The sequence below is a fragment of the Eubalaena glacialis genome, chromosome 12 (genome assembly GCF_028564815.1).
Source record: "Eubalaena glacialis isolate mEubGla1 chromosome 12, mEubGla1.1.hap2.+ XY, whole genome shotgun sequence".
Lineage (NCBI taxonomy): Eukaryota > Metazoa > Chordata > Mammalia > Artiodactyla > Balaenidae > Eubalaena > Eubalaena glacialis.
In genome coordinates, this window is record NC_083727.1 from 21137010 (window position 1) to 21164743 (window position 27734).

At 41.0% G+C, this 27734-nt stretch overlaps 1 protein-coding gene across 2 annotated transcripts in view; it reads right to left on the bottom strand.

Moving 5' to 3' along the window:
- The window catches only part of STX11 (syntaxin 11), a 35672-nt gene extending 11620 nt beyond the window's left edge, over positions 1–24052 (bottom strand). The window contains exon 1 of one of the 2 annotated variants that reach the window (XM_061207354.1): positions 23847–24052. In XM_061207354.1, the coding sequence (XP_061063337.1) occupies positions 23847–24045 (199 nt within the window). In that variant the 5' untranslated portion in view covers positions 24046–24052. The remainder of the gene's footprint in view (positions 1–23846) is intronic. The other variant, XM_061207355.1, reaches the window with a different exon arrangement.
- Between the last annotated feature and the right edge of the window lie 3682 nt (positions 24053–27734).

Sequence of the window (27734 nt, forward strand, 5' to 3'; positions counted from 1 at the left end):
GATAAAGGAGGCAAGAATATACAATGGAGAAAAGACAGCCTCTTCAATAAGTGGTGCTGGGAAAACTGGACAGCTACATGTGAAAGAATGAAATTAGAACACTCCCTAACACCATACACAAAAATAAACTCAAAATGGATTAGTGACCTAAATGTAAGGCCAGACACTATAAAACTCTTAGAGGAAAACATAGGCAGAACACTCTATGACATAAATCACAGCAAGATCTTTTTTGACCCACCTCCTAGAGGAATGGAAATAAAAACAAAAATAAACAAATGGGACCTAATGAAACTTAAAAGCTTTTGCATAGCAAAGGAAACCATAAACAAGATGAAAGGACAACCCTCAGAATGGGAGAAAATATTTGCAAATGAAGCAACTGACAAAGGATTAATCTCCAAAATTTACAAGCAGCTCATGCAGCTCAATAGCAAAAAAAACCAAACAACGCAATCCAAAAATGGGCAGAAGACCTAAACAGACATTTCTCCAAAGAAGATATACAGATTGCCAACAAACACATGAAAGGATGCTCAACATCACTAATCATTAGAGAAATGCAAATCAAAACTATAATGAGGTATCACCTCACACCAGTCAAAATGGCATCAAAAAAATCTACAAAGAATAAATGCTGGAGAGGGTGTGGAGAAAAGGGAACCCTCTTGCACTGTTGGTGGGAATGTAAATTGATACAGCCACTATGGAGAACAGTATGGAGGTTCCTTAAAAAACTAAAAATAGAACTCCCATACGACCCAGCAATCCCACTACTGGGCATATACCCTGAGAAAACCATAATTCAAAAAGAGTCATGTACCACAATGTTCATTGCAGCTCTATTTACATTAGCCAGGACATGGAAGCAACCTAAGTGTTCATCGACAGATGAATGGATAAAGAAGATGTGGCACATATATACAATGGAATATTACTCAGTCATAAAAAGAAACAAAACTGAGTTATTTGTAGTGGGGTGGATGGCCCTAGAGACTTTCATACACAGTGAAGCAAGTCAGAAAGAGAAAAATAAATACCGTATGCTAACACATATATATGGAATCTAAAAAAAAATGGTTCTGAGGAACCTAGGGGCAGGACAGGAATAAAGACGCAGACGTAGAGAATGGACTTGAGGACACGGGGTTGCTATAACAACATACTACATACTGGACGGCTTATAAGCAACAGAAATTTGCTTGTAAACAACAGAAATTTATTTCTCACAGTTCTGGAGGCTGGAAGTCTGAAATCAGGGTGCCAGCATGGTCAGTTTCTGTGTCTGGTAAAGGCCTGCTTCCTCGTTCATAAATGGGCTTCTTCTCACTGTAACCTCACATGGCAGAAGTGGCAAGCAAGCTGTCTGGGGTCTCTTTTATGGGGCCTCATGACCTAGTCACTTCCCAAAGACCTCACCTCCCAATACCATCACCTTGGGGGTTAGGATTTCAACATATCAATTTTGCGGGGAACACAAGCATCCAGATCGTAGCATTCCCTAATTGAGGTTTTATATTTGGAGCAATTATTAGCTTCTAATAACCTAGATCTGGATGAACACATGAAAATCTTTTCACTATTACAACCATTACCTTCTCTCCCACAATAATTTCTTCATATCAGTTTCCCCAACACTGTAATGTTTCAGTTATTAGAGCACTCAATCAGGTAGTCACTCATCATAACTGTCCAAAAGCCCACAAAATTATTAGCAATCACAGATAATTCTCTTCTAACAAAGATTCACTATGGTTATGACTGACCCAAGACTGTTGAAATACCAAAGCACTGATACTTGGAGGTAGAAGTTTTACAGTCGGGGGCATACAATTGACAGGTGAGGGAATGCTAGCAGATGGCCTTGCTAAGGGAGAAAGTAAAGAGAGGAGCGCTCCAGGTGCAAGGGTCAAATCATCCATAGGAGTTTTTCCACTGTTATCTGTATCAGCATTTACAAACAAACACAGTTGTTGTTGCTGTATCTTACATCTGATTTGGCTTTGGCCTTGGAATATGAAGCAAACTTTTGTCTGGAAAATACAGAGGAAATCTATGTAGAAAGAAAAGATGATGGGGAATAAATCATTGAGTCTAGTTTAATTAAACTTTATATTTCATAAAAATATAAAGTATTTTTTTTTGGAGTATTTTTTTAAAAAAGAGAAGTCAATAGAGTTTTCAGAATCATTAATGACTTTTCTTTTCCAACTCATAATACAAGCTAAGGACAATCCCACAGAATTTTTACATTTCTTTTTCTGTTCCTCTTCCTCTTAAAGTCCTATAAGCCACTGATCCTAATCCTGTTGGCTGGTTACTCCTCTTTAATCCTCCAAGGAAACAAATTATTATTTTCAGCTGACATTTTTTACACGACTGCAGAAAAATCTCAATTATCCAACATCATCAGTGCATGAGGTTTTCTCATGTAAGCGACTTTTACCTAACCAAAGTTTCTCCCTTCAAATGTGAAAAGTATTCACTCCTTTTTGTTGGAAATCCTCTTCTAAACTGCACTGACATATTTCATTGCTTCCTTAAAGAGAGAACATTGGACACAATTTATTGGTGACTCAGATTATCATTACTAACATCTTTGAACTGTGTGATGATGCACTTTTGTTTTGAAATGTTTCTCTTTCCTCATGGTTACAAGGTCAAACCTTACCTCAGTCATCTCCATATACTGCTGTTGACATTCCTCTCTCTCCCCATACAGGTTGTATCAGACCAAGAAATTATATAAAAACCAAGCACTTAACAATGGTAAGCTATAAGTGGGTCAGCAACACTCTAGAGTCGAACCTAAGTAAAGCAAGGAAAGAAAAACTAACTCAGTCAGTGGCAAACTGAGTGTCCAATGTGAGCCTGCCTTTGTACTAGACAACTGATATAAAACCAACCCATCAACAATCTTCACAATAACTATGAAAGCATCAAATTGTCAGATTATTTCCATGATGTGATGACCATCAATTCATAACCTACTTTCTTGACCTGACTTCCTATGTGGCCCATTCTTTCCCCCCCAAATATGTACGTACTCTTTGTGAACGGTTGAAAAAAATTTTTCAACCAACATTCTTTCCATGTCCTCCAATCAAGAGGCATAGACTATTTCTCAACTTCTTGAATTTGGAGTGTGGCCATTAGACTGGAACTTGCTTTGGCTAATGAGATGTTAGTAAATATAATGCAAGCAGAGGCTTGAAAAGCACTTGTGCAAAACAGCTTATTACTCTTGTAACAGACCCATGATACAACCATATGAAGAAGCCTGGGCTAGCCTGCAGGAGGATGAGACCCGGGGGTTTTAGTAATCCCGGCTGAACCCAGCCCCCAGCTAACCCACCGACTGACTGTAGCTACATGAATGAGCCAGGAGACACCAACAGAAGATGGATCAGCCAATCGAGAGAATTGTGAGAAATAATTAATCACTGCTGTTGAAGCCATTAAGATTTGTAGCAGTTTCTTAAGCCACAAAAACTAACATACAGAAATTGGTACCTAGAAGTAGCATGTTGCCATAACAAAAACCTAAAATATTCAGTATCAGCTTTGGGACCAGACAGCAGGTGAAAAGTAGTGAGATAACTATTAGCAAAAACCAGAAAAATAGCATGCAAACTGTTCGTGGAGACTGGAGAAGTGATGAGGAAACTGTACAGCAGTCAGGGAAAAAGGCAACCCACATTCTGCTGCAGCAAAACAACTGGCAAAAGTGATGTCTGTGGCAGCATGAAAGATACACAATGGGGGCCTTCCCTGGTGGCGCAGTGTTTAAGAATCCGCCTGCCAATGCAGGGGACATGGGTTCGAGCCCTGGTCCGGGAAGATCCCACATGCCGCGGAGCAACAAGGCCTGTGCGCCACAGCAACTGAGCCTGCGCTCTAGAGCCCGCGAGCCACAACTGCTGAGCCCGCGTGCTGCAACTGCTGAAGCCCATGTGCCTAGAGCCCGTGCTCTGCAACAGGAGAGGCCACCGCAATGAGAAGCCCGTGCACTGCAACAGGGAGTAGCCCCCGCTCACCACAACTAGAGAAAGTGCACCCGCAGCAACGAAGACCCAATGCAGCCAAAAAATAAAATAAAAATAAATAAAATAGGCACATTTAAAAAAAAAAAAAAAGATACACAATGAACTTTGAAGTTAGCTGCAAACATCTCCAAGAAGAATGTTGGAAGAGTTCACTGAGTGTTTCTAGCTGCATATAAGGTTCTGCAAAAGAGGGATGAGCTGAAAAATGAATTATCTAGTTAATAAGCATTATTTAGAGAAAATAGAGAAGAACCAGAACTCACGTGACTGGAAAAGAAAATCTTTTATCTCTCCAGTCTCTTCAGCTGGAGGACAAGACTTTTAGAGCAAGAAATGGCCTCAGAGTGAAGACCTTTGTAAAATTTAACGTGGTGCCTCATAGCGCTTCTCAGCTGGACAAAAGGGCCTCTAAGACTCCCTGAGGCACTGTCTCATAGCAGCTTGATGCTCAGCCCAGAGGAGAGAAAGATATGTCTGACTTGAAAAAAAATTCTGGCTGTGGGTTTCAGGGGCCTGAACCCTATGGGATTCTTAGGAAATGCACAAAGTTTTTAAGAGGGTTTTACAGACAAGCACAAAAGTATGACCTAAAAGAGACAGAGACCATTCAAAGAAAAAGAGGCCTCTGGATGCTCAATTTTTTACAGTAAGAACTAGGCTAAGGAAATTATTTAGAAGCAAAAATAAGCCATTTCTTATGGAAAAGGAAGAATGTTTCAGAGGGTAGAGCCAAGAACAGTAGAGAAATAGACACCAGTGAACCATTCCCGAGGAAGAGAACTGGGTCCTAATCAAGGAACCTCCCCTTGCTCAGGAGTTGGGGGACACCTAGCAGCACGGACCTGGATAGAGCTGCTGTGGAGTGCTGATGCTATTTATATTGTTTCTGTAGATTTGGGGGTGTTATCTTTTCCCTATTTCACCATGATACGTTGGGTGTGTATGGGGAAGTAACTTGTTTATGATAACTAAAAACTATGATAACTAGATAACTAAAATATATGATAGTTATGTTATATATATAGTATATATATATCATATTTATACGCTATATAGATATATGATAGTTATCTATGATAACTAGATAACTTAAAAGTTCATTGTCTCAGCAGTGGCATGGACATACATACACTACCAAACATAAAATAGGTGGCTAGTGGGAAGCAGCCGCATAGCACAGGGAGATCAGCTCGGTGCTTTGTGACCACCTAGAGGGGTGGGATAGGGAGGATGGGAGGGAGGGAGATGCAAGAGGGAAGAGATATGGGGACATATGTATATGTATAACTGATTCACTTTGTTATAAAGCAGAAACTAACACACCATTGTAAAGCAATTATACTCCAATAAAGATGTTAAAAAAAATAAAATAAAAAATAAAAAGTTCATTGTCTCAGGATCAAGAGGATCCACATCTGAAGGGCTGTATCTGAGGGGGTCTCATCTGTATCCAGAAGTGATGCAGATCATGGATAAGCCTCTGGACTTAGAGGCTGATGCCTTAATGGGATGAGGCTTCTGAAAATCCTACAATGGGGGTGAGCGTATCTTTCTTGCAGGAGAAATGTGAGTCATTTTTACCAAAGGCAGACTATATTTGATTGCCAAAAAAAAAACAAACCAGCCACAGATTCTTAGCAGTACCCCTGATCAACAAGTGGTGTTGATGGAAAAGACATGCCCTGTTAATAAAAGCTCTTAACCTTGGGCATTTTGGGAGAGTGAGGCGAAGCTTCATTGGCAGTAATCTGCGGCCTTCTCAGCAGTCAGTGTATGGCAACTCACAGGGAGGGCAAAGGGCTAGGAAAGTCACAGCCCCGGAAATAAGTGGGGTACCCCTAGAAGAGAAGGTGCAACAGAACCTGGGGAGCACATGTAAGAAAAGGAGACCAGCCTGTGTTGAGCAGTGGTCAACATATTAACTGGTTCTGTCTGGCAAAGTGTTTTTAATAGTTCTTTAGTTGAGGGGGTATCAAAAGCTAACTGTCAATCCATATACTTATATGTATGCATGCTTACATTATTTGTATTAAAACAAAAGGTATAATTCTCAAAAAAAAAAAAAGTAGCATCAATTTCTCTGCTCTTCCAATCTGGGTTTGGCTGTGAGACTTTCTTTGACAGAGAGGACAACAGAAAACATGCTGCAAGCAGAGGCTTGAATAGCACTAGCATATTGGGGCTTTTCTCCTCTTACTACTAAGAGCACTGAAACCTCTATGTGTGGAAGCTCAGGCTAGTCCCCTGGAGGATGACGACCATATGAAAAGAGAGGCCAGCCCCCAGGTGACCCACCGCTCCATCTGTATGACTGAGCCCAAGTGAGGCCATTGGAAGAAGCACTCAGTATTTACTTTCTGCCAGGTACTGTTGTAGAAGTTTTACATAGATTATCTCATTTAACCCTCATAACCATAAGAGATAACAAATTGTGATTTGGGGATGGTTTGTTATCCTGACAAAGCTAACTGATACACCCCTGTTTAGGTTTCTCTATACCCCAAGATGTGTGTTCTTCTTAAACAGGACCTAGGAGGACGATGTGACTCATGGATAAATCGTAATCTTTGGAAAGTAAATGCTGTTGCATTTAAAACAGAGTTCATTGCTACAATTTAAAAATACAAACATAATAATTGTCCTGTTGATATATGACACCTACTTGATGATCATGGCCTAAGTACACACCTGGATTTTGATTCAGTATACATTTACAATTTTCTATTCATATTGTATACAAACGTTAATGTAAAGCATACACATAAAAGGACCATGCGTTTCTTAACAAGTCTGAGGACAGTCTTCCTTTCCTTTTGAGGAATATGGTCATAAGCATGGTGAGGAGAAAAAAAAAATGATGCTAAAAAAAGATTATCTCATACACAAGCAGCCTCCACAAGCAAGATTCTGCAGAAGCTGTTTGATAATGCAGTATGCTAAATCAGGGTTCTTGGGCAGCGGGGGCAGGAGAGCACAGAGATACCAGGCAGTTCTAACCTGGGCTGAGTTTCAGTCTGATAAGAGGTTCTGAGAACTTGAAAAGCCAGTTTTGAAATGGAGGTAGATAGTTAAGTGTATCACAAGTCTGTTGTTCAGATCACTAAAGTAAAGAACACCAGTTAGGCAAAATACAACTTCCAAACATGACTCTCCTGCCATGTTCCAAACCTCCCTTTGTCATCCAAGACTGAACCAGAGACAATTCTTGCTAGCAAACTAAAAAGAATAAAAATTAGTGTAATGTGTACCAGGTTCCTAAGGAACATTAGAAGTGGATTAAGACCCTACTAGTCTTTCAGAGTGTTTAAGGCAATCAGGATACTGCTTCTCAGTTGTAGAATCTGGTTAGAATTCCACATCCACTCAGGGCAGTGGAAGAGAGTGGCTAAGTGTTCAGCCTGAGGAGACAAACTCTGCCACCACTGGGACTCGCCTGGGCTCTCTCACTGGTTTCAGGGTTCCCAGCAGTAAGAGAGGGCGATTCCTAATAGGTAAGTGCTTTTCAAATGTCTGCTGATGTCACATTTCCTTGTAGTCACCTTCTCTCTGCCTTATCTTCCACATGTATAAATACCAACTGCGTAAGATGAGGAAGAGAATTAAATGAGATAATCCAGGTAAAGCTCTTAGAAGAGTGCCCAGCAGACAGTAAGCACTCTGTATATGCGCCCAATTATCATCTATTCTGTGATTTTAATTCACTCAAAAAACGAATGCAGATTCAGTAACTATTGGTATAAATAGTGCATTTGTTGATATACTGCTAACAGTTTATTACTAACAGTTTGTTACTCATCTCATAATCATAAGTGAACACTAATCCCTGTGAGTCACCAGATTGTTTAAGGTTTTCAATAACTTTTTTTTCCAACTCTTTTTTTGTAAAAATTTCTTTTTTTCTGAGTATGAATGCAACCCTTGCTCTTTGAAAAGAAGAAGAAATAATCCAACGACAGAATTGTTTTACATGGAAAGTAAACATTTCTCATCATTTAATACCACTATATATAATAACTATAAAATAACCAATGATAAAAGGCTAGTACATATTCTTCCAGACTCTTTTCTAATCTAGAAAGTTGTGAATTCTTAAGAGACAGCATCCAGAAGAACTGACCCTCATACTGTGAACTATGGAATATTTTTCTGGTAAACTGCAAGAGTTCTCTGGGTTTCTTCCTGCCAGGGGACCCCTCAGGGATGCAGGGCTATAGGGCAGGTACCACTATACTTTCCACCACCAACATTTTCGTGCAGGTGGTATCAGGTAAAAAGGAACACCGAGGGCAACCTGGAAAGGGAAAGGAAATTCTTAAAAAAAGAGAGAGAATCCTTATGTTTTACTTTCACACTTAACAATCCCAAAGCGGTTACTCCAATTCCACACACTTGGGAGACTGAGTCTTGAGGTGCCTAAACCAGTCTGAGGACTCAGGGTTGCAAAGTCAGTGGCTAGGCTTTCTTGTGGGAACAGATGAACAATTTAAATTCAGTAAACGTCCTTCGAACATCTCCCTCATAGACGTCTCACAAAGGTAAGCCCCATTCCCCACCCCATGAGGTTTTGTTGCTAGTGGGGGAGCGGTGTTTGTTTTGCTTTCCAGGAACATACTGGGAAGAAGTCTTGCTCATCAGCTAACTGACTTGAGTCCTGAAAACAAATGTGGCGCGTGCGAGAAAGAGCGCTCCCCTGGGTGTCAGAGGACTGCTCCCCGTTTCCTTCTCTAGCTGTATAAAGTAGAGCGAGACATTTCATATCTCTGAGTGTCAGTTTCTCCATCTGTAAATTGGTAATGACACTGCCTATCTCATAAGGGTTTCTTTTTTGATCAGTAAATGAGGTAGATAATGTATCTAAAGGCACTCTGTAAATTTAAACGTCGTTTACAAACATGGTGTTAGGAGTTATTATTTTGCACAGTTGCCACTCATAATCAGTTTATTTCACCAGGTAGTTTATTTAAAATACTACAAGTACTACTCCTTAAGAAACATGTGCAGACCAAGTGATTTTAAATGATCCCGTAAAACCCAACAACTATTCTAATATCAGTTTCTATATTATTACTTAACTCAAGTGACAGAATATTAATGCCCTATATTCACTCAGAACCTCAGCAAAGTATGAGTTAAATGCCTTGCATTTACTGTATACAAGCTGTCCAAGGAAACAAACTCATTTACCATAATGAAATTTAAAGGGAATATCTCACATTACACTTATCAAAGAAGACAAATAACAACTTTTTGAAAACAAAACTAACAAACTAAAAAGAAGCTGACCAAATTTCTTATACATTTACACCAATATAAACTGTTCCACATAGCAGTTGTGTTGTTTATTACTAATATAGCATCAACACCAAAAATATAATCTTACAGATCTTTTAATATTAACAGAATTTTAAATTTCCCTTATATCTGAGCTTCTATTTTGTATTAAAGAGATGCTGCATCTTTGCAGTAGTAATTGGTAACGTTCATAATTGGAATCAGGGGATAACCTCCTATCCGACCAAAACTGCAGAAAATTCTATAGCTAAAGAATAACTTTATTTGTTCTCTCATGAACAAACTATCAATATCTATGTAGAATAATTACCAGCAACCACGAAACACATACAATTTTAAATATCATACCTTTCATTTTTCTGTTGAGCATTCATTATACTGTAATCAGATTTTAACATTTTTTTTTTAAATCTCAATTGTATTGACTAAAATATATTCAAGAGTGTAGAAATCATGGCATCTTGTTAGATAAATCAAGTTGGGCACTGTGTGAACTAGCTTCTAAGTCATATTCATGAAATAGACTATGTGAGTTAATGTTCTTGTGCACATCTTCAGGACACATATGCCTGCACAAGCTACTGGGACAGACACTTTCATGTGTTTATTCAACAGGTATTTTGTGAGTATCTATTGTACTATGTGCCAGGAAATATGAGGGGATGAGGTTAACTCAGTGAGCAAAAGAGTCATGGTCTCGGTCCTTTAAAAATATATTTTTTAGACAAGCAAAAAATGCTTATAGAAAGCATTTTTTAAGAAATAAATGAAAATTTCAAAAAGGTGAAATAAGACTTTTGAAATATTTAAAATACAGGTATAGCTGAAACTAAACTTATGCAACTTGCTCATTCTCAACAATTTAAAGACATAACTATGAAGTTAATGAGGGAAATACATCTTCAGTTTTCTGTGTAATTACAAAATTTTTCTTAATTTCAATAACTGGTGTCATCTATGACATGAAGATAAACACTATCAATCTCCAGGGGTGCTCAGTAAGGTGCCTGAGACACAGTGACTGAATTCTCAACAAAGGCAAGTATTTTCTCACATGATACTTATGGTTTTACTCATGTTGGTAAACATACACACTCTCCGTAACTATCAACAGGAAAATTTGTAAATGAGAGCTACTCACTTTTAACTTTACTGCCCTTAGTCTGTCCTGGCCCAAAGAAACTCCACTATGGCCACGTCATCCTGCCCTGCAACCAGAGATAACTCACCCCTCCCAATCCCTATCCAAATTCAAAACTTGCCCACTTAGGGACTTCCCTGGTGGTCCAGTGGCTCAGAATCCGAGCTCCCAATGCAGGGGACCTGGGTTCAATCCCTGGTCAGGGAACTAGATCCTGCATGCCACAACTAAAAGATCCCGCATGCTGCAACTAAGACCCAGCGCAGCCAAATAAATAAATACATATTTAAAAAAACAAAAAAACAAAAAACTTGGGACTTCCCTGGTGGCGCAGTGGTTAAGAATCCGCCTGCCAGTGCAGGGGACAAGGGTTCGAGCCCTGGTCCGGGAAGACCTCACATGCTGCGGAGCAACTAAGCCCACAAGCCACAACTACTGAGCCTGCACTCTAGAGCCCGTGCTCCACAACAAGAGAAGCCACTGTAATGAGAAGCCCACGCACCACAACGAAGAGTAGCCCCTGCTCGACGCAACTAGAGAAAGCCTGGGCGCAGCAATGAAGACCTAACACAGCCAAAAAATTAATTAATTAAAAAAAAATTAAAGAAAAAGCTTGCCCACTTAAACATCCCAATCCTATGTTCCATCCTCTACTTTTTTAAGGCAGTAAATAGCTATTTTGATGAATGTATCTGTTCTTACGTGCTAGTAGCTTAATATACTACTCAATCCAGAAAACACACTTGTATGTTTAAAGAAGACCTACATTCTGGGTAAAATGGCAAATTAAACATTACTTTTGTTCCCTTCCAAAATTGCACTAAAGGAACTTTTGAAAAGGCATACACCAATGTGGTAAAGAACAACACAGAAGAGAGTAGCAACAAAATTTTGGAAGTCGTAAAGCAAATGGGCAAGTGACAACTAGCCCAGCAGATACAAGAAAGTTGAATCCTAAGCAAAGAGTGGAGAAGGCCAAGAAATGATTACACCATAAGTAAGTACTCAAAGGCTCAGGAACCAGAATTGAAGGCTGAGTACTTACGGAAAAGGAGGTGATGGTGGCAGGGTAACAACAAATATGTTTGGTTAGAAGCCTTTTTAACAAGTGAGTGTATCCACCATCCCCTGTCCTACCCTGGCAGGAGAGGAGCAAGGCTAGACTCTGAATCTAGACTGAGTTAGAGATACCCACCTGGAGAGAGGAGGATTAAGTGAATGTTTTTATAGGGAATGTTGGACCTCCAAGCCCTCTGTTCACCTACCATCGAGCACACTGACCTATGTCCTATAGGCAGGAGAACGGAAGACCGTTTTCCATAAAGTAGAAAGAAAGAAAAAGAAGTAAAAAATAACAGAAAAGATGAGGAATTTAGGGTCCCAATCCTTTAAGTTCAAATTCCAAATAATAGGAATTGCAGAGAGAGGACATTATACAAGGAGAGAGAGAGAGAAACAGATCACCTACAAAACATTAAAGGTCAAAACACTTAAAACTAACGGAACATGGGACTTCCCTGGTGGCACGGTGGTTAAGAATCCACCTGCCAATGCAGGGGACACAGGTTCGAGCCCTGGTCTGGGAGGATCCCACATGCCGCGGAGCAGCTGGGCCCGTGCACCACAACTACTGAGCCTGCGCTCTAGAGCCCACAAGCCACAGCTGCTGAGCCCGCGAGCCACAACTACTGAAGCCTGCATGCCTAGAGCCCGTGCTCGGCAACAAGAGAAGCCACCGCAATAAGAAGTCCGCGCACCACGACAAAGAGTAGCCCCCGCTTGCCGCAACTAGAGAAAGCCCGCGCTCAGCAATGAAGACCCAACACAGCCAAAAATAAAAATAAATAAAAATTTATTTAAAAAAAAACTAATGGAAAAATGCCTTTTAAACTTTTGAGGAAGATGTATTTTCAACCCAGAATTCAGTCAAACCATCAATCAAATGTGAGAGTAGAATAAAGACATTTTCAGATTTACAAAGTCCCAAAATTTTTTATATCTATGTTCTCTTTCTCAGGAAATAAGGAAGTGAAGCAGAAAAGATACAAAATAAAGAATCCTAACATGAGTTCTAACAGAGGAGAGAGGCAAAGGCATTCCAGGATGATGGCAAAGGGAAACTCTAAGATGATAACTATGAACCTGGCTGAAAAGATATCTGTCTAGATTAGGTGAGTAGGTGGCAGGAGAGATTTCTTCAGAAAAATGAAACTGATAGAATTCCTGATGGGTCAAAATTGCTTGAGCAGAGATTTAGACAATTTGGGGTTGAGTAGGTTGTGAGTGTAAATGAAACTAACAACAACAATAAAAACCAATTAACTTCCAGAAAAAACATTATGTAGTTACAGGAAAGTAATCATAATATAGTACATGGCTCAGCTGTGATTAGCATTTTCATAATCATAAAAATACAATCATGGAATACTGATCTAACAAATTATAATGGAATTGTGTTGGGAGGATGGGAGGAGGGGACAGAAAGGGTGCGTGTCTGGGGAAAAGAGGTGTGAAAATGAGCTAAAACACCATCTTCCATACAGAGCAGGCAATAGGTCATGCCTAAAACAAAACAAAAAACAATCAAGAAATAGTAACAGAAGCATGTTATTTAGAGACATGAATATAAATACTAAAAGAAACAGCAAAAATAGTCGAAAGTAGCTGCCTTTCGGAAGGGGGAAATTAAACAGACTTTTTGTCATTAGACTTTTATTTTTCATTAAATGTTTTATGGAACTAGTTGACTCTAATTATGTATGAGTAAGTTTGATGAAACTAAAAACTAGAGAGAGAAAGAGGAAAGAGGGAGGGCAGGAAGAGACGGAGAAAAGGAGGGTGGGAGGGAAGAAAGCAGGAAGGAAGAAAAAAGGCTTTCTAGGTATCGAAAACACTAATCCAAAGGGCAATGGTGTGATGTATGAGTTTGGCTTGGCGCTAAGCAGGAACTCTTTAGGAATCCTCCGTCTTGTCTGCTCACTTCTTTCTCTCTCTCTTTCTCATGTAAACATCTCTTTACAGGTTCTGCTTTAGAATTAACACTTATACACATTTATAAGTGGAATCTGAAACTCTCCTCAAGTTAATATTTTGACTGAACTAAATCCAAAATTCCTGCCAGGGTTAAAAAAAATCTGAAAAAGAAAGTGATCCTAAAATAAAGCTCAAATAATAAATAATTAATTTTTTTAGAAATTGAAAAGAACACAGCACTGGTGAAGCGGGGGAAGCCCTAGCAGATATTAACACCTATTATAAGACAATAATGAAAAGCGTGATACTTTTGCCAACCTGAAAATTAGATAAATGGACACAAATAAAACATGGAGAAATAGACCAATTATATATAAAATGTTAGTTTATGAAGAAGCAGCCATCAAAAAATAATAGGGGAGGAAAAAATTTAAGCAACTAGAGTGATGTAATTGACTAGCAAGAATGTATTTCTCTCTAATCCTTACCGAAGACCCCATAATATACCTCAAGAACATCAAAGAATTAAAAATGCAAACATCAGTAACAGAAGTATTAATAGAAAATAAAGTGGAATATTTATCAGTACTCTGGGATAATAACTTTCTATGGGATTTGAGGTTGTGGAAGAACTCTCAAAGAAAAAGACAACCAAATCTGATTATATAAAATTTGAAATGTCTATGCAACAAAAAAGAATAATAAATATTAAAAATTAAAGCAAGAGATTGGAAGAAAATATTTGCACAAAACATAATAGACATTAGGTAGGTACACAAAATTATGTGAATAGACAACCTCAACTGATAAGAAAATAACATGACAAAATATATTGAGGAAAATATACAGAAAGACAATCACAGGAGGTAAAATATTCTCAATAAAAATATGAAATGATAGTATCTGCTCTTTAGCAAATAAATACAAATTAAAAATAAGATACTAATTTAGACTTATTAACTTAGACAAAAATGAGGGGGAAAAAATCAAAATACAATGTTTATCGATGCTTTAGTTACTAGATGGAAAGAATAAAATTGAAAATACTTATTGTGTTTATGCTGCTGTCAGTGGTAGGTGTAGGTATCTAGATGTCAACAGAAGGGAGAAAATGTTCGTGGCATTCTAAGTTTCAGCAAAGGGCAATTAATACCTTGAGAAATTTTCTAATTAAACAACAACAAAATTATGCTGACTACATGGAATTTTCTTCTACGAACTGTTAATCTTTTCAGATGAGTTGACACTACTATAGTTTTGACTCTTTAAGGGATAAGCTTCATTCTCTAAAGAGTTCTACATTTCCAAAAGGAGAAAAATATTACAGTCCACCACCATAGCTTTTTATTAAAAAATTCTCATTCTCAATGAAAACATAAAAGTTGAACTAATTTACAAAAGTATTCAATTGGATTCACAGTGGTTAAACTCATCACCCACCTACACTGCAGCAATAAACCAAGCTCGAACTATGCAAAATAGAAAGTGTAAGAACAAATGTTTAGAATTATTTCCTCACCATTCATATACTCCCTATATACAGTATTTATAGTAAAAGCAAGAAAAAAATTAGAACATGAATTGAGTTATACTTGCAATACCAAGGAATATGCCAAAGCATGGAAGTAAAGATGTGAGAAAACATTGCAAATGGTCATCATAGGACATCACATGTCCATTCACTTAAAATTCACACTTCAAGTCTGAGTTATATTTTCACTTGCACTATAGTCTTTAATTCCAGTTTTTAGTATCAACGTTGTTTTGAGATGCTGGATGGTGTAGATATGTTTACGTTGACTTAAATGAGATACAGCAGAGCATTCTACACCTCCATCTACATCTAGTAAATGCTGCTCCATAATGACTTAATCCTCCCTTCCCTGCAATCAGCCAAATGGATGGTATTCTTTCTTTCTTTTTTTGAACCAGGGACTGAACCTGGGCTTTGGCAGTGAAAGTGCCAAGTCCTAACCACTGGACTCCCAGGGAATTCCCCAATGGATGGTATTAGCATCCATTGGGGAATTAGCATGAGTTGAGCTGCTAAGCCAGGAAGAGGCTACCAACTGCAACACCAGTGCTGCATCCTCTCTCAGCAGAGCCGAGAAAGTGAAGTGGAAAGATGAGAAGTCAGAGAAGACACTGACCTCTAAGCAAAGGTTCTCCAACCTTGGTCTATAATAAGACCCAAAGGCAAATCTGTCAAGCACCCTCCTAGGCCATAATCATCAGATTCTTAAAATTAACTCTTAAAAAGCTGTAGTATAAACTCATGATTCTCAGAGCTTTAAGTTTACATCATTTTACTGTATATTACATATTAAAATATTAACAAATTAGCTTCTAGCAATGGCACATTGAAAGAGACACACAGAAACTTCTTTCTCTGTTTCTTAGCATCTATTTTATTCAATAAATGAAGGAGTCATTTTCTTGTTCTCTCTTTGCCAGTGTGTGCACTCACATACTATACACACACACCACACCCACACACATGCATGTGAAGGATTGGTCAATTTTGAACTAGACAGACCAAAAGATCTTCCTTTGTTTAAAAAGAGGTCCCTTGTCTTATAACCAAAGCCAGGCTCATAGCTTCTATTTTTATATAAATTGTGTTTCGTAAGAGTGGGACAATTTCTCTGACCTTAGATTAAGCTGCGTTCCTGACTCCATGATCTCACACTTTCTGATACCTCCTCTTTCCTAATATTCATCATATTCTATTGTTAATTGTTTCATTGCTTGTCTTCTTTGCTTGCCAATAAGCTCCATGGGGTCAAGGGCTGTACTTACTGTGTTTGCCATGCACCCCAAAGTGTCCAGCTAATAGAAGAGCCTCAATAAATATCTGTTGAATAACTGTGCTTGCTAGACTGATTCTTTCTTTCAATCATTTTTGATGAGGGTAGGTGTCTTGTACACCAAGATGAAGAAGACAGTCATTGCCCTCAAGGTGCTCACAGGCTGGTAGGGAGGATAATGATAAAAAATGTAATAATAAGGGGATATATGGGTTTACTTTCTGAGCTCAGTAGAAAATGGTGAACTCAACTGGATAAGGGGAAGGGAAGGCTTCCTAGAGAAGGTGATGTCTGAGCTGATTCTAAACGGTTTAACAGGGGTTAGCTGGGCAAGGAGAAGGGGAAGGGACCAGGCAGGGACAACCTGAGCAAAGTCATAAAGCATTGAAGGTATAGGAACTAGAGCAATTTGGTGCTGCAGGAGTGAACCAAACATATCAATATGTGCTAGGAGTTTTACCAGATTATTCTTTAGGTGACTAACATTTCCTACAATGACCTCACTCAAATTCAGTGCTTTTCCTTTTGAAGAAAAATAATTATTCCCTATTTCAATGAATCAGATAATATATTTTCCTGACATAGTTATCTGTCTCATCCTATTAGATAGTCATTTAAAGCTTTAAGACAGCACCTCAAAGTTTCATCTGGCATAAGATTTTTCTGGAAAATCTTATTCTCGTAGAAAGTTTACTGATTCCTATAAATTCACTGCTTCCCCCCCCCCACCTACTTTTATCTACAACTATTCCAGGAATTTGACATCTCTCCCCCAGTTATCAAGATAGTAAAAAGCCAAGCCAGAAACATCTCTCTCTCTCCAGCAATCCTAGTCCGAAGCCAGCCAAGGAATTTGGGCCAGGCTCTCCATTGGCCACACCAGGAATATGCTATGAAAGACAAGGGGTGAATATCACTATATCAAGCCTGCTGGGATTAAGGCTCAGGTGCTCCTCTGTTCCACAGTTCCCATGGCTTCTTGCTAATCTGAAAAATTCCAATAGGCTTGGTCACCCTCAAGGGCATAATGGTTCAGGGCAATGGTTCTTAAACTATAGCATGGATCAAAATCATCTGGGGAAAATGTGTTGAAAATGTCAATTCATGGGCTCCACTTTTAAAGATTCTGTTCTAGTAGATCTTGAATGTTGGCCTGGACTTCCCTTTCTGTTTTCTTTTTGTTGTTGTTTGTTTGTTCATAGAGGATGTTTTAAAATATCTCAGGCAATTCTGATCTTATAACCTACAGGCTACATACTGAGATTCACTGGACCAGTTTGGGGCCTGTCAAAGGCTTATTAAAAAGGGAAAGGGGAGGATGGAGAGAAGAGAGAGAAAATGTAGCTAAATATCACAAAATTGTTTACCATTTAACAAGGGTAAAGCCTTGAACTGCAGCGAAGACCAGCACTTCTGCCGGTGGTCTGGACAGCCTGGGTGTTGGCTTAGCGTTCTCTACTATGCACCCCGCCCCACTCATCCTAGCCTACCCTTACCTGGCTCTTCTACTCCTAATCTTCCCAGGGTTAAGGCTACTGTCTTCTTGCTCTCTGGTTAGCTATTTGAAATCCTTAAGGGCCTTGGACAAAATGCCAGCTTTCTGGGCTTCACTCATCAGGGCAATGATCTGGGTTAGAAAGAAACGGCGAGGCCCTCGTAGAGGAGAACGCTGTCTTCCAGAGAAATGTAGTGGATGATGTGATACTCAGATCCCTTCACGACCAAGGCCCTTGTTCCCCCGGCTGCCAGGAACATTGGTTGTGGAAGGTTCACAGCTCCAGGAATTGCCCTTGACTAAAGGGAGTTGCTCTGTCCAAGAATACACTTTCTGCCTGAATGCAGGCCACATGATGTTGGGGATACAGTGACCAGCTCCCTTGCTTCCTGGTGGCAGAACGATTCTGAAGGGCCATCCCACCTCCAAAGTTCCCCACCGTTGAGACCACCACTGTACATGCACTGCAGTTAATTTCTCCCCTGCATAATTCTGCTGTCCTCCCTCCCTGCCAAGTGTTATTCCGAGGGCACCTCCCAATAAATTTCTTGTGTGCAAATCTCAGAGTTTGTTTCCAGGAAATCTGACCTAAGGTACTGGACTTGCCTCTTTTAGTCAAGTAGTGAGAGCACAGCGTACTGGGCCTCTGCACCTTACTTCTTGGGTAACGTTGGGTGGTCCCTTCATCTCTCCCAGGGTCTCCTTCCTCATCTATAGAATTTGAATACAGACAACAACAGTAATAATACTTATTATATCTGTTTTGCCAGGCTTTTATGAGAATTAAAGGAGAAAATATCCATGAGAGTACTTTGTAAGTAATGAAGAACTGTACAGTCTTGTCAGCTGACATCACTATATGTTGGCTTACCATGTGATAATCAGGGAAGGGGGGAGGAAAAAGTGGGATATCTACTAATATTATACAATTCAGCTTACATACTGTGCCTGACTTTATCTGAAATTAAAAGATTTGTGTCACTAGTCAATACACCCAGGCACATAATAGAAAATTTAAAAAAAACAAAAAACCCAGGAGGTGAGACATGCATTGCTGCAACCCTGAAACTGAAACAGAAGTGAGAACAATCCTTGTTCACTCTTTTTCCATATGAAGATAGCAGTAGAGTTATTTCCACTACTCTGAAAAGTCGGAATTCACATGATTACCCAAAAAGTTATGCAATGAGCAATGAAATGTCATTTTATATCTTTGAATAGCGAAACAAGTAAAACAATTGGGTATACAAAATGGGGAACACTTTTCTAAGCAACTTCTTATTTCTGGATTACCTTGATACCGTATCCACTAAAAAGAAAAAAAAAGTACACTAACTGAAAACATTTAATTAGCTCAAGAAAGATAACTGGAAATTACCAATCCTAAAACTTCTCCCTACTAAAAATTACCAAATTATTGACCCTTACAAAGAACTTGAATGAGATACACAGATAACGTCTGGTATCCACAGACTCAGAGGAGTGACCAGCAAATGACTTACCCTGACAGACGGTTTCATTATCAGCAAAAGTCACAGAATGGTTAGCACTTGGAGGAGGCTTAGAGACCTACCAGAGCCCCTAACTCTGGCAATTCTCCGCTCTCAGGGAAACCACAGTCAAAATGAGGAGGCCAGACAAACCCACATGAAATATTAACCAAAACCCTTCCCTTTATTGTTCTCTGAGCACTGAATGAATTACAGGCAGGCATAGAGGAATTTAGACCAAGGGGTAAACATGTGGGCTGGATCATCCCGGAAGGCTTCATGTCAGTCTCATATAATAAATGTCTAGATTTCCTGGTAAAGCTAAAGAAATGCTGAATGAAACATTTTGTTTGTATGTGGAGAAAACATTTCAAAACTTCAAGTTTTAGATATTTGAACATTTTAAAACTTCAGACTTTCAGTGAGTTTGCTGATTCGTTTAGGTACAACATTAATTCAACGTCTATAATCCTTACATGGTCCAAAGTAGAGGCCCCTGAGGAAAAAGAGAATTAGACCGTGCTTGCTGAAGAAAACTCAGAGAATTATTCCATGCCAAGGTAGGCTGAATCATGAAATGATGAGAATAGTGAAGAGTTGGGGTCAGATTTTTTTTTTTTTTAGGGGGGGAGGTCGGGTTGTTAGTCAAAAAAATCTTTGTCAGGACCAAAGGAATCGACCTGAAAATAGAAATGAGGGCCCGAACCAGGAAACCTGAATCATTTTGCTCAGCAAAAATCAAGAAAACAGGGGACACAGCAGGACCAGCTTCACTTACCAAGATTCTGGAAGTTAGAAGCAGGAGGGGCTGGTAAGTACCTGCTTCGGGGTAAAACCAGAACAAAATAGGCCCCAGAAGGCAGATTATAAACCAGGAGTATAAGATCTGGAGTTGTTATGGACCTGCCTGCATCTGTTAGTAAATCTTCTACCACCAGACTCTGCTCTGTAGAGTAATACCCCCTGGCCAGCCTTTCTGCTTCCCCATGGGAGCGATACTACAGATCTTAGCAACAAAATATTGAGTGCATCTAAGAAACACAAAGCGCTAAACTGAGGCAACTCTGAGGACAGTTGTGTGGAAGCTGTGGGAACCTTCAGTCACTCCATTAAAATGTTTTAAATTCCCAGAAGAAATGTTCTGATTATTCTAGGTTTATTCCTAGACCAAACAGGTATTTCTTGGGGTGAAGGTGGGGGGGAGAGGGGTGCCACAGCACAATAGGACCAGAGGGAGCCCCGTCTCATGTATTGATTGGGCTATTCCTCGTTGAGGGAGAATTGTCAGGATCAGGAGAGTGACTCTACTTTGAGTTCACCACAGTGTCCAAAACATCATTCATTCATTCATTCACTCATTCATTCATAAAGACACCGTATCAGAGCAGAGTGGTTAAGAATGCAAGGTCTGCAAAGGGGAAAGGTGAGGAGGAGGGATAAATTGGGAGTTTGGGATTAACATATACACACTACTATATATAAAATAGATAATCAACAAGGACCTACTGTATAGCACAGGGAACTCTACTCAATATTATGTAATAACCTATATGGGAAAAGAATCTGAAAAAGAATCGATACATGTATATGTATAACTGAATCACTCTGCTGTACACCTGAAACTAACACAAAATTGTAAATCAACTCTAGTATAAAATAAAAATCACATCAAAAAAATTTTTAAAAGAAAGCAAGGTCTGGAGCCTGATGCTTGGGATCAATTTCCTGGCTCTGACAATTACTAACACTGCACTTCCTTCACCAGTGAAAAGTAGTTAACTATAGTACCTATCTCACAGAATTGCAATAAGGAGTAAAAGACTTGATTCACGTAATGAGCCTAGAATAGTGCCTAGAACATAATACGCACTCAATAAATTTTAGCTATTATGAGTATTCAAAAATTTTTCATGAGTACTGACTATATGCCAAACACTGTGTGAGCTCCTCATTATCCTTGAAATCAAACCAACTCTTCCATTTATGTTCCTACCTTAGTCGTTAACTAGAAACGTGGGAGTCATCCTAACCTCCTCCCCCTCCCTCATTGCCCACTTCTGGGTTCTGTGGCCAGGTTCCACCTACTAAACATCTGTCAGCTCCTTCCCTCTTTTCCATTCTTCACTGTCACTACTTGACTCAAGCCTTCTTTAATTTCTCATCTTGAATATTACAACAATCTCCTCTGTGTCTCCCTGAGGCCAGTGCCACTCTCATCCAATCTATTCTCTCTCTTGATTCTAAGTTGTCTTTTTAAAACAGGTATCTGACAATATCATTCGATTGATTAAAGTCCTTTACAGGATAAACTGAGAGCTCCTACATGACGTACGGACCTTCGTGACCTGGCCCAGCCTGTCTCTCCAGGCCCCTCCCCAGCTGGTGTCCACCCCCAAACAGGCTGATCCTTCTGCTGGGTGGTCTAGCCCTCCATCCGCTGATGACTCCTCCTCTTACATTAAGCTTCATTATTTAATTAATACTTACTTCCTAACACTTATCATGACAGAAGCCTGTGCCAAGTTCAGAGAGTACAATGATGAAGATCACACTCAACCGTTTCTCATAGAAAAAGTAATGTTGAGGCTCTTGAGAGAGAAATAAAGTATGGAAATTCAGGTAAAGTTGTCTCCAATTTACCACTGTTTCCCTCACTAGTTGGATAGCTTATGGAATTGGAGAAATTGAATATATTCTGGTATCAGGTCCAAAAGCACCTCAGCAGATTCCAGTCCCAACAGTGGATTTACTCATTTTGAGTCATACAGCTATAATGCATTAGAAAAGGTTGATTTGAACTATAAAAACAGTGATCAGAAAGTTGCTTCAATATGGAGTTATAACGTTATATGCCATTAATCAGTCACTTAAAAATGCCTGTGATTGCCTAGGGGTAATAACAGGCTAGACTTATTTTTACATGGTTATTAGATAATATGAAATATAGTCAATTCAGAATCTCTAAAAATCACGCCTTTCTAATTAATATATTTTTAAATCACTTATTGAATGAAACGCTGACGAATAAGCTCAACAGACTGCCTACAAAGACAAGTAGATGATTAAACCCAAAACCTTCCTCGTTCTTCCAGCAATGATGACGCACTTCATTGAAAATCCCAGATCTGCAAGAACTTCAGTCATATTGGGACAGAGGCTCTACTGTGGGCATAGATTTGTCATTGCACTCATCTTCTATTAGATTTTCCAGTGGATTTGCCAGCCTTCTACACCAGTCTTTAGGGCCCTTGTCAGCAAGATCCTGTCTTATTCTCAACTGTATAACCAGAGCTCGGTAAAGAGACTGGCACAGAGAAGGTGCCCAATGACTGTCTGCTGGGCTTAATTCAGCTCAACTCAGCTCCAACAGAGATGTTGTCCACTTCTCTATTGTATCCCTTCCTAAGAGCTGCTAACCAGCTGCAACAGACGTATCAGCGTCAACATTTTAATTTCTTAGCTCCAACTGGTATCCACCATCTTCAGAACTCTTCATGTGGCACTAATTTACTAAAGACAAACTGTCCAAAATATCTTGATTCAGAGTGACATACAATCACTACGTAATGTGACATACTTCTACAACACCATCCCAATGAAAGTAATAACAAACCAGTTATTGAATAATGAAATTAATTTTCTCTTGGGCCTCTGTGGCAAAGCACATGATTTTAATGGTTATCTTACATCAGTCTACTGACCCTAGCTGGTATGCTGTAACAACAGGTGCTCTTGGAAACAAAACTTTAAACTGTTACTTCCTATACCACCAGCCCCAGTTAGCAGCGCCTGCATTTCACATCTTAATCTTATTTTAAATACAGCCAGAGCAAACCTCACTTTTCAAAAGTTCATTAACAAAGTCTCACAATTAAGAGAGCAGCGCTGTGACTCATTTTTGGATTACCCGTGTGGAAATAACAACTCCCTTTGCTGAGAAACGGCTTAAACAAGTGCGTGAGAACCACAGGAAGTAATACAGACCTCGGCTACTATGAGCCGAGTCTAGATAGAATTCCCTCTCGGGACGGTGTGGTGCTTCTAGGCGCTGCCACTACCTGTTGTCCCCATTCTTCTAAAAAGAAAACAGTCTTATGTGGGCTTGGAAGGAACTATTTCAAGGCGGTATCAACTTCTCCGTATTTCTTGGCTCCTGAGTCATACTGCCAAGTTCAAGTCAAGAAGTCCCCATTCTGGTATTTTTGAGAAAGTGCAACCTAATAGGAAGTGAACAGATGATCAAACCGAAGTAATGCCTCCACTAATTTAAAAAAATCAGCCTTTCGACTCAAAAACAAAAGTAGTCTTGGGTGGATACTGCATAAGGGAAGCCTACAACAGGTTATCTCTGAAATCATTTCTATGAAGCCCTAAATGCGCAGTCCCTTGTCCACTGGGAGAAAAAGCAATCACTCCACTCGGTATTAGGAACCCAAATGCCGTGTTCCCCGACGTGCCGAGAGGCGGCAAGAGACCCGACATCCCCCCAAAGGCATCCCTCGTGTCCCCGACCAAGCGAGTCGTGCCGCAGCTCTCAGCGCACAGCCTAGTGGGGCGCGTCCTCGCTCCTAGGGGCGGTGAACGAGAGAAAAAGAGACCCACGGGGAGAAACACAAACCAGGAACGGCGCCGCGCGTGCGAACCGAGAAGCCCTCTCCAGTGGGCGCCCGTGCCGCGCTGGGCGCCGGGCGGGGATGGAAACCTGTGGCGCGACTCCTGGCGGATGGGCTCCCGGCGCCTCCAGCGGCTCCTCTGCGACCGCCCCAGCTCCGTGCCACCGCCGCCGCCGCCGCCGCCGCATCTGGGCGCCGGCCCGGCCCCCCGGGTGTCGGAAGCTCCCACGGTAGGGGACCAGGCCCCGCCCACGGACGGCGGCGTCGGCTCCCCGCGCGCCCCGCCCCACCCCACCCCGCCCCGCCAGCAGCCAGGGCGCTCCTGACCACTGGGACCCCGGCGGACCCGCTACCGCTTCCTCCCCCTCCTGTGCGCCCCCCGATGCTCTGGGCGGAGGAGCGGAGAGCCGCGGAGCGCGCCGCCCGAGGCACGTCACCCCGTTTCCTAGCCCCCTCCTCCTTGGCGCCCCCCAGCGCCGGGGGCGTGGCCCAAAGGCGCGGGACTTTCCGCCGGGATCCCCCCTGCGCTGGTGACGTTTGCGGGCCGTGCAGGTGCGTTTCCCGCACGGTTCTGAGTGTTGGGGTGACTGCGAGGGGCTCCGGCCGGCTCTGCACCTGCCGCGCGACCCTGTCGGCGGCAGGCGAGGAGGCTGCGGGTCCCCCCGAGGCTGAGCACCGCCTTCCCAGAACCCACCTGGATTCAGCCCTTTCCAGTGAGCTTTAAACGCCAGCCCGGTTCATTCATTCATTCGTTCGCTCGATACTAACCTAGCGTCCGCACAAGTGCTGAGGATACTGCGTGGCCAAAAGCACCGCCAAGACATTGCCCTCAAGGACCCGGCATTCCGGTGAGGAAAGATGAACAGATAAAGTGTTTATCATGTGAGGTTAGTGGTATCTTGAAAAATAAGGCTGAGGCTGAAAAGTTAGAAAGTGCTCGGAAAGGGGGGTGAAAAAAAGACCTACATTGATGGGGAATGTCAAAGAAATGCAGGAGCCAACAGAAAGAGCTCCCAAAGCCAAAGGAGGAGCCACTTGAACAACAAAATGAAGTAGTATTAGATTACAACCTGAAGTAGAAACAAACAAAAAACCCCAAAACAACATCCCCCGCCATGAGTCCATAGCAATAAATGGTTGGATACGTAAGTGGTGAAGAGATAGGCTCTCCTTCAGAAGAATTCCTAATAACTTGTGCAGATACTCCACCCTCAAGGAGTAGAAGCCTCACTTCCCACTCCTTAAGTACAAGCTGCTCATAGTGACTTTCTCCCCAGAAGTACGATATGGAAAAGGCGGGAAAAGAGTAGCTTTACAATGGGGACATCTGAAAAACACTGCCTCAGCCAGGTGATCAAGGTGGACGTTAACAGTCATAAATCATATTGATAGTGTGTGCTCCTGATATGATGTGATGAAAATGGCACTTTACCTCTGTGATCTTCCTCCCAAAAACCCATAACCCCAGTCTTGTCATAAGAAAAACATCAGGCAAATTCCAATAGTGGGACATCCTACAAAATACCTGACCAATATTTCTCAAAGCTGTGAATGTCATAACAAAACAAGGGAAGTCTGAAAAACTGCCACAGCCTAGAGGATCCTAAGGAAACCTGACAGCTAAATGTATGTGGTGTCCTGGATGGGATCCTGGGACAGAAACAGGCCTCTAAGTAAAAACTAAGGAAATCTGAATAAAGTATGGACTTTCGTTAGTAGCAAAGTATCAAGACTGGTTCATGAGTTGTGATGATGTACCATACTAATTGTACAATGGTGATAATAGGGAAAAATGGGAATGAGGGTTATGGAAACTCCCTATATTATCTTTGTAATTTTTCTGTAAATCTAAAACCATTCTAAAAAAGTTTATTTTAAAAGTAAAGCAAAGTAAGAGAGATGAAGGGGTACTACAATAAACTGAAGAAAATAGGTTGATTGCAAAGGCCTCTAAGATAAAACCGTTGAGGGGGGAAACAATGTAGATATTTGGGTTAAGACCATTTCAAGCCAAGGGATCTGCAGATGTAAAGGCCCTGAGGCAGGAGCATGCTTGGCTTCTTGGAGTAATATCAGTGTGGGTGGGACAGAACGAATGAGGGAAGAGTGATAGGTGGTGGAACTGGGGTGGGGAATAGAGCATGTAAGGCCTTGGTGGTCATGATAGTTTTTAAATTTTACTTCTATGGAGAAGGGAAGACATTGAAAAAATTTTAACAGAGGTATGACCTGATGTGGCTTTTTTTTTTTCAGCCCACTGTTGTGTTGAGGATAGATTAAGGGACAAGAATGGAAGTAGACCAGCCAGTTAGGAAGCTGTGATGGTTAATTTTACATGTCAACTTGACTAGGCCTGGGTTGCCCAGGTATTTGGTTAAACATTATTCTGGGTATGTTTGTGAGGGTGTTTCTAGATGAGATTAGCATTTGAATCCATAGACTGAGTAAAGCAGATTGTCCTCCCCAGTGTGGGTGGGCCTCATCTCATCTGTTGAAGGCCTGAATAGAACAAAAGGCAGGATAAGGGAGAATTTGTTCTCCCTAGGCCTGACTGTCTTCGAGCTAGGACATCAGTTTTCTCCTGACTTCAGACTTGACCTCAAACTGGAACTCAGGCCATTTACTCTCCTGCTTCTCAGGCCCTCAGACTCAGGCTAGAATTATACCACCAACTTTTCTGGGTCTCCAGCTTGCCACCTGCAGACCTTGGGACTTCTCAGACTCCATAATTACATGAGCCAGTTCCTTATAATACAGTTCAATCTCTCAATATAGATATAGATATATCTCCTATTTGTTCTCTTTCTCAGGAAAACCCTGACTGACGCAACACCATGGCAGTGGAGCTGGTGAGAATGGGCAGGTTCCGGATATGTTCCCAAGGAGGGGCTGACAGGACTGGCTGACTAATTGGGTGGGGTGAGAGAGAGAGAGAGAGAGGAGTCAAGGATGAGTGCAGGTTTTTCCTTGGAGCAACAAGAAGAAAAGAGGTTCCTTATGCTGAGGTGGGGAAGACTGCCTGGGAAGCAAGTTGTGGAGGTTGAGGGAGGGGAGGGGAGGTTTGTGGGGACTAAAGAGTTCCATTTTGGACACTTGAAGTTTGGAGTTGTTAAGTTGTCAAGAAGGCAGTTGGATCGGTGAGTTTGGGATGATGGGTTCAATCTGGAAGTCTTCAGCACGTACATGATGTGCAGACAGAATTTAGATGTCTGAAGTCTGAGTCCTGGGGCACTCCAAAGTTCAGAGGCCAGGAAGATGAAGAACAAGAAAGGAGAATGAGAAGGTATAATCAGTGAGATAAGAGGTAAACTGACAAAGAATGTTCCAGAAGCCAAATGAAAAAATGTTTCAAGAATGGTCAACTCTATCAAATGGTGCTAAAATGGGTAAAACTAGGATCAAAAACTAAATATGGAGGTCAATGGTGAACTTGATGAGAAGAGTTTGGTGGTGTGTGGTGACCAAAGACTCCTTGGAGCCCAGAGAGAATAAAAGGAGAGTAAGTGGAGACAGAGGAATGAGGCAGTAGCTGGAAGGAAATGCACAGTCAAGGGAGAATTTTTTTTTTTTAGTTAGAAGATATACATACTTGTATGCTCATGGGTATGAGCCAGAAGGGAAGGAAAAAGTGACAATGCAGAAGAGAAAAGAGATAATTGCCAGAGCAATGCTCTTGAGTAGATGAGCCGAGATGGGACCCAGCGCACAGATGGAAAGCTGGGGTTTAGTGGGGAAGATAGGGTTCTTCCCTGATGGCAGAGGGGGAGGCAGAATGTATGGGCACAGAAGCAGGTAAATGTGGAGACAGGAATATGTATCATCAATGAAGAAGCAAGACCATCGGCTGAGAGTGAGGAGTAAGAGGAAGTTTGAGAAG